This window comes from Lissotriton helveticus, chromosome 2_2, assembly GCF_964261635.1.
Source record: "Lissotriton helveticus chromosome 2_2, aLisHel1.1, whole genome shotgun sequence".
Lineage (NCBI taxonomy): Eukaryota > Metazoa > Chordata > Amphibia > Caudata > Salamandridae > Lissotriton > Lissotriton helveticus.
In genome coordinates, this window is record NC_136060.1 from 140,039,965 (window position 1) to 140,052,769 (window position 12,805).

The 12,805-nt window shown below is 43.2% G+C and overlaps 1 protein-coding gene across 1 annotated transcript in view; it reads right to left on the reverse strand.

Annotated features, from left to right (window-relative positions):
• Positions 1 to 12,805, reverse strand: part of NIPAL1 (NIPA like domain containing 1) — a 213,915-nt gene that overhangs the window by 20,862 nt on the left and 180,248 nt on the right. Inside the window, 1 exon segment of the mRNA XM_078678223.1 lies at positions 3,685 to 3,845. Within this exon segment, the coding sequence (XP_078534349.1) occupies positions 3,685 to 3,845 (161 nt within the window).

Below are 12,805 nucleotides of genomic sequence, written 5' to 3' on the forward strand. Positions count from 1 at the left end.
TATATTGAAGGCCACCCCACCAGAGTTCTTATGCTATATGCAAAATAGACCTATCAGGAAAGGGGGCGAATGGCCGTGATATATCACATTTCTATAAGGGCATCATTTCAGTCAGTAGCATCTGAAACATGTGAGGCACTATCCTATCCTCAAGCTTTCCAGCCATCATACTTTTAAAGATATTCTCTTATACAGACGACCGGGAGCTAGGAATCCCTTTTTAGCTTCACTGGGTAACATTCTAGAAAAAGGCCTCTGCACAGGCACATACACAATCATGGGAGATTTTAATTTCTATCTTGAGAGTCTAACTGACCCCGATACAGTGACTCCGATAGATACATTGAATAGTGCAGACTTGAAGCATCAGGTCTTGGCTCTACAAACATGGCAGGTTATACCTTGGATGGTATTTTCTCTAATCATCCTGGCCTGCAGTTCACTGGCCTCTTGCATCTTGTGTGGTCAGATCATGCTGCCGCCCAATTCGAGCTGACATTTAGGACTCGACCCACAAGCGGACCTCACCCGAAAGGCCAAATAATAACCAGAGCCTGGAAAAATATTGAGGTAACTGCTTTACAAGAGCTTCTCACCTCCATGGCCAACCAGTTGCCGGTGAGAGTGGAAGAAGCCACCATGGAATACACAAAATGGCTCAAGAAGGCTTGGGACAAACTAGCCCCAAAAAAATCTTTCTTCCCTAAAAGACTCCAATTGTCTGCCCTATGGTACACAGAAGATCTGAAAAATCACAAACTCACTTGAAAATGGTTAGAACGAAGCTGGAGAAATGGCTATAATGAAACAGATAAAAAACTCTACAAAATGGGGTTACCTAAGTATAAACAACTGCTCCACCTAGCCAAACAAGAGTTCTATATGGCACGTATAGCTCTAGCGAAAAATTTGGCTAAAGAACTATTTAGAACTGTCTCCAGCTTGGCCACTCCACGCCGCGCCATAGTTGATTCAAGTCAACAGTTGTGTGTGGAGATAGCCAAGCTCTTCTTGACCAAAGTGGAAACCATTTTCTCAGCATTTTGCGGCTTAAAGAGTGCCACGTTGGACCCAGCAAGTGAAAAACGTAAGCCCTTAAAAGTTACCACTGAGGTACTAAATACTTTCATGCCAGTATCCCTGGACAATTTGGAGAAGCTGCTTATGGCTGCTGAATCAGGATCACCCCATGATCCTTGCCTGGTAGCAGTGGCCAAATTGGCTCCTGGTCCCATTGCTCGATCACTGGCTTCCATTTTTGAGGAAATGTGTGAAACAGGGCACTTCCCTACCTGTTTGGAAATTGGCTTCTATACAGCCCTTGTTAAAAAAAACAAGCCTGGACCCTAAAGACCCCAATATTTCCGCCCAATCTCGCGTCTTCCACTCCCAGCCAAGTTGGTGGAAAAAGTTTTGAACACACAACTTAGCTCGTTGTTGGCAACAACACAAGCCCTGGACCCCTCCGAGTATGGTTTCAGAGGGGGACACACACCGAGTCTGCCTTCATTAAGGCCACAGAAGAGATCAGAGAGGCCGTTGATTGAGCTGGGAGGGCGGCTCTGATCTTGTTGGATCTGTCTGTGGCCTTTGATACGGTCCATCATGGTATCTTGATGGACCGTCTAAAGGAGTGCGGGATCCAATCTAAAGGCTGGGCTTTGTTAAATTCCTTTCTATCCGGCAGAGGACATACTGTTGCACTGGGTGGATATCAATCTAAACCCTTTAATCTATCCTGTGGGGTCCCATAGGGGTCCTCTCTTAGCCCCACTCTATTTAATGTTTATGTTTTGTTTCATCCTTGGCCCCCATTATTAGAGCATTTGGGTTTGGTCTTACCTCCTATGCGGATGATACCAAATTGTGTGTCTCTACGACCAGGTCAGGAAATGGGTATAGATCAACGTTTCCAAGCCTGTATGCAATCAGTTGGGAAATGGATGGCAGAGAATTGTCTGAAGCTTAATTCAAGCAAAGCTGAAGTCCTACTGTTTGGAAAGCATACTAATTTTTGGACCTCAATTTGGTGGCCGGATCGATGGGCTCTCTCCCTCTGCCTTAAAAAAGGTGAAGAATTTGGGGGCAATTGTGGATTTTGGGATCAGGTTAATGCAGTAACATCATCAACTGCATATGTGCTTAGAACGGTCAGGATAGTAATGTCATTCCTACCCCTAGGTAGTCGCCAAACAGTGGTCACAGCTCTGGTGCTGTCGAAGCTGGACTACTGTAACAGACTGTATTTGAATATTCAACAAAAAAGTCTGATTAAACTTCAGCTGCTGCAAAATGCAGCAGCGAGACTTCTGACCGGTATATCCAACTTCTCCTCCATCTCCAAGGCAATAAGAAAGCTGCATTGGCTCCCAGTAAGGAGTCGAGTGCGTTTCAAATCATTTTGCATGGTCTTAACAGCTCTGCATGGCAAAGGCCCAGACTACTTGAACCAGCTGTTCCAGTGGTACATTCCGAAAAGAGCACTTCGCTCGTTAGGGGCTAAGCTGGTTTCTGTACCGCCCAGGAGGAAAGCTTCGTGGGGGGGCAGAAGCTTTGCTGTTTGCGCAGTGAAAGCCTGGAATGACCTTTTGTTTCGCCTAAGAAACGCTACTGATCTGTTAGACTTTAGGAAGGGCTGGGTTTTTGCTGAATAATCTCAGTTCCTCCTTACTCGCTGCCTCAGGAAAGATATGTTAGCGCAAGGACTCCCTTGGATAATCGCCGCACTTTATATAACATATAACCAGGCGCGCAACACCCATTGAACTCACCGGGCTTCAGCCCCCCCGTCGTGCGTGTCAGCCCGGGAAGAGACAGATCCCGGGCACAGACACAGCCGCACCCGAACGTTTCACAGGTCTTTAGAAGACCATTTGAATGTTAATTAGGCCTTGCTGTTGTTTCACCCCTTGTTGGAGGCCCTGCAGCTCCACTCTGCCTACTGATTAAAGGATCAGCCCCCCCCCCGAAATTTTTTCTTAGCCCCCCGAAATTTGGCTCCAGTTGCGCCTCTGATCATAACCATTCCTCCCCTTGTACCACCAGCCCCACCCAATGGAAAACAAAATGATAATAACAACATTATTATATATTTACTTTTTCTTTTTTCTGCTCTGAGAACAATGGGGCGACGCTCCTCTGCCTTAGAGGAGGAGCCGCCCCTGCCTCGAGTTCACTGACACGATTCCCTAATCAGAAGCTGTCCCACAGGGGCAGTTTCTCCTTTGTGAATCAGATGCTACTCCAACCTCGAGAGTCAGAGGCTGAGCAATGGTTTGAGACCACAACTGCAATCACTAACCACTGATCTGCCCCTTCATTTAGTAAATAGGAGGAAGACATGACCCCCCCCGCCACACTTCGGTACGCCTCTAATTGTGCTATTTGAAAAGAATCCCAAATTCCACAGAAGTCTTTTCTGACTCATAAATGGGCATTTGTACACTGTGAAAATTCTTTTTGCAGTCACAACTCTTGTGACTTTTGCGACTCAGCAGCTGCAGTCTGCGGGTGAAACATACTGGGCCCACAGTATTAGGTGCTCTCCCAGGAATCTGCAAGCTGTAGCAGCAGCCCGCATCCTAAATCAAAAGGGTTGGAAAGTACGGGCCTGCAGGCGAAGGAAAAGCAGACAGATACTTGGCATTGTGTTACAAACCACGTCTAGCAGTGTACCAAACATACCTGGGTCTCTCAGCTTCATTTCCATGGCGTGCAGAGATGTGACCTGTTCCTCCTCAGGGGCGTGGATCACCATCACTGTTGATCCCAAAATACTCAGGACACAGCCCAGTTTGCCATGAAGGTTAAGCTTCTCGTTTAGGAAATATGATGACAGCACAGCGCTGTAAGAGGCAAAAAATACAAAGTCCCTTAATATTTATTCCGTTGTAAATTTGAAAACATGCCCAATGCAAGATGTACAGAGACTGGCGGCATATCATCAAAATCATGCAGGTTCTCGGTAAAGTGACATCACACCCCTATGACCCTGTTGAGAGGTCGCTCCAAGCTTCTTTGTTGAACACTCTTTATTGTCAAGTCTCCGCCATGTTCTGTAGAACAATTTGCTTTCCGCAAGGCATTTTCACAGACTTTTGAATTTTATAATTTTGTAAACCACATATGGTATTATTACTCTACTGATAATGCTCCTTTTATTGACCTTAGAATGATGACGGGCTGAAACGATTATGTTGACATTTAACTGAAACTTGAGGAATCACACTGAGCTCATCATGAGAAACTTAGGGTCACTGATCTGTGGCATATTTATCTATAGTGCAGAAGGTGCAGTAACACCAGGATCCAAGAGTGCAAGAGTACCACTGTATCTCCATTACAGCTACTGTTTACTACCAAAACATGTGATAGAAAGCCCATATTCCTTGCTTGAATCTCATTCACATTAGCACAGGTCACACTCGCCCCTCATCAGACACCCATATCCATGTGGTCCTTCGCACTCAGACTCATCTGTGCATGGGCCACTGACAAACGAACCTCAGGTATTTGGATGGAAGCAAGGAAGCCTCCACCATCTTCAAAACCAGGGGCATCATGTACAAAGTCAACACGATCGGCTCTCCCACCAATTTGTCTGACTACCTCATCACCCTCAAGGGCTGTCGGCCCACTCCCACCCTGGCCATCCAACAGACTGGAGATGAGGAAGTGCAAAAAAAAACACTAGGCTAAAAGCCTACTCCTTTTATGCACCCTAGATCTACATAAACATCCTCATACCACTTCACCACTGTTCCAGTTCCAAGAGCTGAAGGCAAACTTATTTAAAGGATAAAACATCATGACCAAGAAACAGTCCACATCTGCTCTCAGATTCCAGCCACTCCTTGAATCAGTCAACAACTTTGTCATTTGACCCTATACAGAGCTCCCCTGCCTTGTGGCTTGGTTTGCGGTATACAAATACCACAAATATATATATTATCTATTGGAGGTCACCAGTAGGTAGTTATAGTTAAGACCCCGTTTCCTTAGGAAAAGCATTTTTTGACTTGCCCATAACTTTGGCTTCGTTTGACCAATCTTCATGAAATTTCAAATGTCAAATTAGGTTCTGTGTCTCATAGCAAGTTTTGGGGTGATCCGTGCAGTGCGACCGAGAAAAAGGGGCGCGAAATAAGGTGCATTTGTTGTGTTAATTCCCATAGGAACATGTTGTCAAACCTGCAGCCCAAACCGCTAGACGGAATTACACCAAATTTGGCAGAAAGGTAGATGTTGTTAATTAGATTGAGATTTTTTGGTATTTGGTGCAAATCCATTCACAGGTTTTTGCAAAATTAAAATCAAACAATATAGTGATATCTCTGGTCAGGAATATTTTGTGGTGATTTCGACATGGTCGCAGATATTTTGCGACCATATTGCAGTATATCGCGAATGAGCACACCAGTGGGAATGCTGTGATTGTCTGGGCTCAACCTGAAAAGAAAGTTGCGGCTGCCATTTTGTCGATTAGGAATAGTTCCCGGGGCTTAAACTTTCTGTGAAAGCTAACATAAAGGGTCAGGATGGAGATACTCTGACCCCATGATTGAGGAATGGGGGTGTTAGTGCCACAAGCTATGTTTCCAAAATAGTTTTTTTAATTGTGCGCGATATGCACGACGGCAGCGCAATGGCCAGCATGTCCACCCATGCAACGTTGCAGGGACGTCGCGACTTTCGCGGTGACATCGCGAATATTGGTGAAAACATCAAACACCAAGTAGCTATATCTATATACATACCCTCGCTGGTCACAGTCACAGACTCATGTATGCACTCACAAATTCACTCAGACACTTATACACCCATTAACATACCCACTCAGACACTTATACACCCATTAACATACCCACTCAGACACTTATACATTCAGACACTTATACTCATTCAGATACTCATGCACCCATTTACAGAGTCACTTGGAGAGTGATGAACCCATGTACAGATCCATTCAGAGACTCACAAACCTACTTAAAGACCCACTCATAGACTTATGCGTACAGTCACATACCCACTTAGAGACTCTTAGACCCACTCACAGACCCACCTAGGCACTCATGCACCCACTCACAGACCCACTCAAATACTCATGCACCCAGTTACAGACTCACTCAGAGTAACACACCCATGTACAGACCCACTCAGAGACTCACATGCCCACTTACAGACCTACTCACAGACTTATGTATTTACTCACAGACCCACTGAGACACTCACACACCCACTGACAGACCCACTCAGACACTCATACACCCATACAGTCACTCACACACTCAGTCACAGACCCTCTTAGAGACGTGTGCACTTAGTCAATCACTCATACACTCAGAGACTCACACACCCACTCACAGACTCACTCAGACATACATGCACCCACTCATTCACCCACTCAAAGACTCACATATCCACTCACAGACCCACCCAGACACTCACCCTTCCAGTCACAGACTCACTCAGAGACTCATGCATGCAGCCATTAACTCAGCCACTCAGAGACTTATGCTCTCACTCACAGAACCACCCAGACACTCATAAACCCACTCACAGATCCACTAGGACACTCATACACTTACTTAAAGACCCAATCAGATATTCATATACCCATACAGTCACTTACACACCCACTCACAACCCATTCAGAGACTTATGCTCCCAGTCACTGACACGCTCAGAGATTGATGCACCCAGTCACTGATACGCTCAGAGATTGATGCACCCACTCACTGTCCCACTCAGAGACCCATGCATCCATTCACAGTACTCAGAAACTCACCCCCCAGTCATTGACCCACTAAGAGACTAATGCACTAACTCACAGACCCACTCAGACAGTCATGCACCCAGTAACTCACCCTCTCAGACACCCACATAGACACTCATGTAGCGAATCACAGATACAGCCAGCCAGTCATATACTTAGTTTCAAATGCACAAATGCACAGATCCATTGAGACACTAATGCACCCAGTCATAGATGCACTGAGACAGTCATGCAGTTAATTACAGAACCATTGATAGACTGATTCACCGTCTCACAAATCCACACACACATATATATATATGTATATATGTGTATGTATGTATATGTAAGAGTGTGTGTCTGTATATATATATATATATATATATATATATTTATATACAAAAATGTCCTCTCGTACAGAGATTTCCAGGACTCCGCAGGCTTAGCCCGGGTTGTCCTGGTCATCTCTATAGGAAGGGACATGTTTGTGTATGATAGGGCTACCGGAGCTTATCTAGGACCGCCACGACATACAGCCCCGGGTGTCCTGATTAAGTTGATATATATATATATATATAAATATATAAGTATATATATATATATATATCTATATATATATATATATATATAGATATATATATATATATATATATACATAGTCACCAAATGCTGTTCAAAATGCCGATAGCCTGCCCATTGCCTGCCCATAAATTATCGGTGCCAGCCGGGGTTGGCAGCGCATTTCCGGTGCCCTTTGAACTTGACAAAGGCCGTTTCGGCTGAAACGCGTGGTTCGCTTTATTTTTTTCGCCTGGAATAAATAGCATATATATATATTTCGGCAGGCAAGCAGAGACCAGAGGGTCCAGGTGTGTCGTGGTGAGCCCTCCCTAAAGCGCTTGGCGCATTGCTCTTCAAAATTATTCACGGTCTGCCTTAACCGAGGGTGGGGCTCCACGTCGTCAGGCGAACAGGAATACTGCAACCGGCGAGGACTGTGGTGAGGATACAACATCCTTGCATGCCAGCGCGACACATCGTGATAACTACAATCTCGCAACCTGCCCCCCAAGCTCCTAGTTAAGGAAATGAAATCAAGATGACAAATGCAGCACATAGGAGCACAACCTACTTAAGGACTATTGAAAAACTCACCTGCTAACTACAGTTACCAGCATTCCTGGGAACTCAGCATTGTAAGCCACACCCACTTAGGGCGGACTAGATTTAAATAAACCGCATTTAAATCAGCTGGGTGAGTTGCTGTGCCTTTGTGAAGCGTCCATGAAGAAGGGGCGTGTCTGCCCCGAAACGCGTCAGACTTCTTTTAAACCATGTGGAGAGAGGCTGCGAGATTTTCGGCAGGCAAGCAGAAACCGGAGGGTCCAGGTGTGTCATGGTGAGCCCTCCCTAAAGCGCTTGGCGCATTGCTCTTAAAAAAAATAAATATATATGTATATATGTATATATATATATATATATATATATATATATATATATATATATATATATATATATATATATATATATCCTCACTCCTCAACACCAACAGTCCCGCGCACTCACAGGCAGGTGCGACTCTTAGCGGGGGTGCACCCGCATCAATACGCCAGCTCCTTTTCCTTTTCGCCTCGGCTTCCGCCAAAAAGGAACCGCACTCGTAGGGACTTGTTACCATAAGTTTATTTCAGTACCAGAGCAAAATAAACAGACGCGTTTCGGAGTAAACCTTTGTCCATTTCTACCTATCACTACAAATCATGGCAGGTTCGTAAAAGCCTAGCAAAACATTGGAATGTGCTCAGAACGGAGCCTGCATTGGCAGAAGTCCTGGGAGACATTCCGAGTATGACATTTCGCAAGGCTGACTCGCTTAGGGATAAGCTGAGTAAAAATGAAGTAAGTACTATCATATGTAGAAACAACGACATTCAGGGCTTCTTTACCTGCATGAAATGCAAAGCTTGCAAGTACAGTAACAATGTTAAAAAAGTTTTCTATCCTGTGGAAGAAAAAGAAAAAACCATAGGTAAACATCTTACTTGCTTATCTGAGTATTGCATCTATGTTTTGGTTTACCCATGCTCAAAAAAGTATGTTGGAAGCACGATGTTCCCTGCAAAAAAACGAGTGTTGGAGCATATGAGGGCGATTCAGAATAAAGATCAGACCTCGCCAATTGCCCGCCATTTTGAAGAACTTCATTTGACGAGCTACCACCAATGAAGAGAGGTGGTGACAAAATTCAGAAGTTGCGGCAATTAGAAAATCTCTACATTTTAGACTTAGATACGCCTATTCCCAGAGGTCTTAATTCCGAAGAGGAAATGATTTGGCATTTGGGGGAGTAAAACTGCAGTTTGTCCTACTGTTTTTTGACTACTTTTCTTGATGAGTGTATGTACCCCTTTTTGAGGTGACCTGTGTTGTGTTGTATTTTATCTAGAATGGAACCTGAGAGTATCCGTCGTGCTAATCTGTTGTTTTAAAAAAAAAAATTAGTTTAATAATTGAGAGCACAATTTACATTTTAGTTTTGAGTTTTTTCACTATGAATATTACTGAGTACCTTAATTGTTGTATGTCTTATACTGAGGACATGAGATACTCAGAATCTGATCCGTTTTTTCTCTTTATTTAGGCACTGAGGAGTAGCTGCTTACCTGTGATTTACACCCACGGGGGTCACAACATGAAGTATGACTGTATTGATGTCTACAAATATTAATTTTGTCACTTGACAATCACATCTGGATTCTGAAACTGTAGAGTTATATATGACTATTATGCCCACTGGAGCGTGTTGTCTAGGCTTAAGCAAGTTTGTAGCACATTGGAAACGTTTGAGAGCATGGCTTTGCACTGTTAATTTATTGGATACAAAGTCATGCTAGATCATAGACCTATGACAATAATAGTGTCGATAACATCGATCTATGAATAATTGATTGTGTAGTCACAATATGTATATAACATAAAATGTTATAATTTTGAGTATCGCTCTATATGGAAATTGCTAATAGAAGTCAGTTAGCCCATATTTACTAAAAGTGAATATACCACTATAAGATGGCCGCCAAGAAAATTTGGACTCAGTCCTTTGTTTATTTTTCACTTTTCACAATCGTAATCTCATGAGATTTGTGTTCTAAATAACTTTATTTAAAGTTCTATGACAAGTGTATGAATCACCCGTGATCAAGGCGAGTGTATCGCCGAAACGCGTTGGGGCTATGGTTCCAGATGCCTGATTTAATGCTGTAATGAACTGAATAAAGAATCCTTGGACCACATTTGAACTACTGTGGTAATTTATCCCGGATTGGAGTGCATCGACGTGACTCCCTTACGTATTGTGTACCCGAATAGAGAAGGACAGGAAGACCTCTGACCCTGTGGTGCACCGCAGTTAGCGTGTGCCGGTGTTTTTTGGAGGACGTGAAAATGGATATATATATATACACACACACACGCATACAAACATAGCAGGCCTCATTACACACAATAATCATCGGATCCTCCTTTTCAGAGAAATGTCTCACTGCCATGTCATCACCTGACCTGGATCAATATATCTCTGACAACTACAAAACCCACGCCAGAAACGTTCAAATGTGCAGCGATCCAAAGCTCTTCTAAACTCCTCCCTACAGCTCATTACTCTCATTGTGGCCTCTAACACTTCCTTCAAGTGCTTTGCGTTTGCTTCACACCCTTTCAGCCCATCATCGTTCACCTGAACTGTTTACCACCTACTGCAACACACACTTCAATTGAATATTTCCGAACCCATCATCACAATCATCCTTATCAATGAAAATAACACCTATGGCAGCAGACTCCCAAAGCTCCTAGAGGACCCTACAATGAAAGCTTCGAGCCACCTCTTTGCAGGCATCACCAACTCTCACACTCTAACCATTGGTGCAGCAAAGGGACAATGGACCTACAGCAACACTGCTCCTGCTTTACTACTGAGCAGTAAAATACGGCCACATTTAAGTGCAAAGTATCCCTCACACTCCTGAGACTCGATTCCGCTGCACCTGCTGCACGAATGAGAGCTATGCCTCGGAGTCAATACAGCCACCTACTCCACTCTCAGAGTTGTCTTCCGTGACGAATGCAGGTCACGGTGCCAAGAAAACAAGTATCTTTAAACAGGGTGGCACAACTCTTTAAAATAGCCAATTCGGCAGACAATCCACACGAAGAGAATAGCACAACAGCCAAGTCAATACTCCTGTCCAAAGCTGAAAGCAAAGCACCCTTCAAGCACGGAATTAACCCGCTTCCCCTCTTCTCAACAGGAAGCATATAAAGCTAACAGCATGAATAAAACAACTTGTGATGATTGCACAGTAAACGTCTTAAATCTCTTTGTATTGATTGCAATTAAGCAGAAGACCAAGGGCCATATGTATCATCAAACTATTTTGCATTTCCTAAATAGCGAATTTTAAGGAATCGCTATTTAGGAAATGCAAAACGGTATGTATGTACAAAATCCCTTTTCAATAGCGAATCCTTAGCATTCCTAATTTGCAATTAGCAAATTGCTAATCGCAAATTACCCATTCATTTTCATGGGCCAGGAGGCCCATAGGAATGAAAGTGCAATTTGCTATTAGCAATTTGCTAATCGCAAATTAGGAATTTTTCCAAGGGTGCAGGGGTGTCTCAAGAACACCCTGCTGCACCCCTGAAAAAGACATTTGGGGGCATATGGCGCACATACATGCCCTAAGGGCATGTATGGGCGTCATATGGCACCTTTTGTTTTTTGGAAAAAAGCTTTTTGAAAAGAATTCGCAAATTACCACCAACTAGAAGTTGGTGGTAATTTGCGAATCCTTAATAGCATTTTTTGCATATTTTTTGTTTGATACATTGCATTTAAGGAATCGCAAAATTTGCGATTCCTTAAGTGCAATCGCAAAATAAGGAATAGCAAATTTTGCTATTCCTTATTTTGCATCAAACATGTTTGATACATACCATTTGTCTAATTAGCATTCGCAAAGGCCGAAATTCTCTGAATTTCGGCCTTTGCGAATGCTAATTAGCTTGATACATATGGCCCCAAAAGTGGAAGTTGGTAAATGGAATTTGCATTTGATGCCGAAATCCATACTCGAGTCTCCTACGGGAGATGGTAATTGTTCTCTGACTTTCAGACTAGACCTCATGGGAGCCTTGGCAACCTTCGTTTGAGGTTACTGCGCCCAGCTGGTTAAGGACATGTGACCCTGGCGCTAAAATGAGCCGAGTTCAATCCAGAGTGCCTCAATTTATCAAACTCTGTGAATTTTTGTAAATTGTACCTCCCTGAACCCCAGTTTTCCACTAACCATTGAATTAGCCATAGCTTTATTTCCCCATTTTCAGAAGAGGTGTATGGGACATTGAATGAAAAATAATTTTCTATGAAAAGAACAAAAGGCGAAAGATCCTTCGTATTGTGGGGTTTCTGGAATGCGAGTTCTACACTTATGGGAATAAGAAAACTAATAAAAAGGCTGTGCTGTTTTGACTCCAAGTCCTTGATTACAAAAACTAAGCGCACAGTAGAACTAAAAGTAAGACTGGTAGCTAAGAAACTGCTCTGGGACATGCACTTATACCTGGAACTTCTGTGAATTGGGCCATAAACCCCAACAATGCCTAGGAGTATGTATACATGTTCCAAGATGTAGACCTTCTTAGCGTATTGGGAGAGGTGGGCTATCCAGGGATCCAACTCCAAATTTATAATAGTAGTTTGACCGAAGATGGCAATCCATTAAAAACATTTTTTATACTTTCCTACCCAAACCAGCTGCTGACTAATTCACATTGATTATTTCTTTACTTAAATAATATGTTTTATAAATCCAAAATATAAACATATAGGGCCTGATTCACAAAGGTAAACTGAGACGAAAGTCTAACTTTACGACTTTTGGTATTGACAAAGGGCATTTACAAGCAGTAAAGTTAGATTTTTGTCTCAGTTAAACTAAAGTTTTGGTCTTAAGCTTAATCGAGACCAGTCCTTTTGGTCTCATTTAA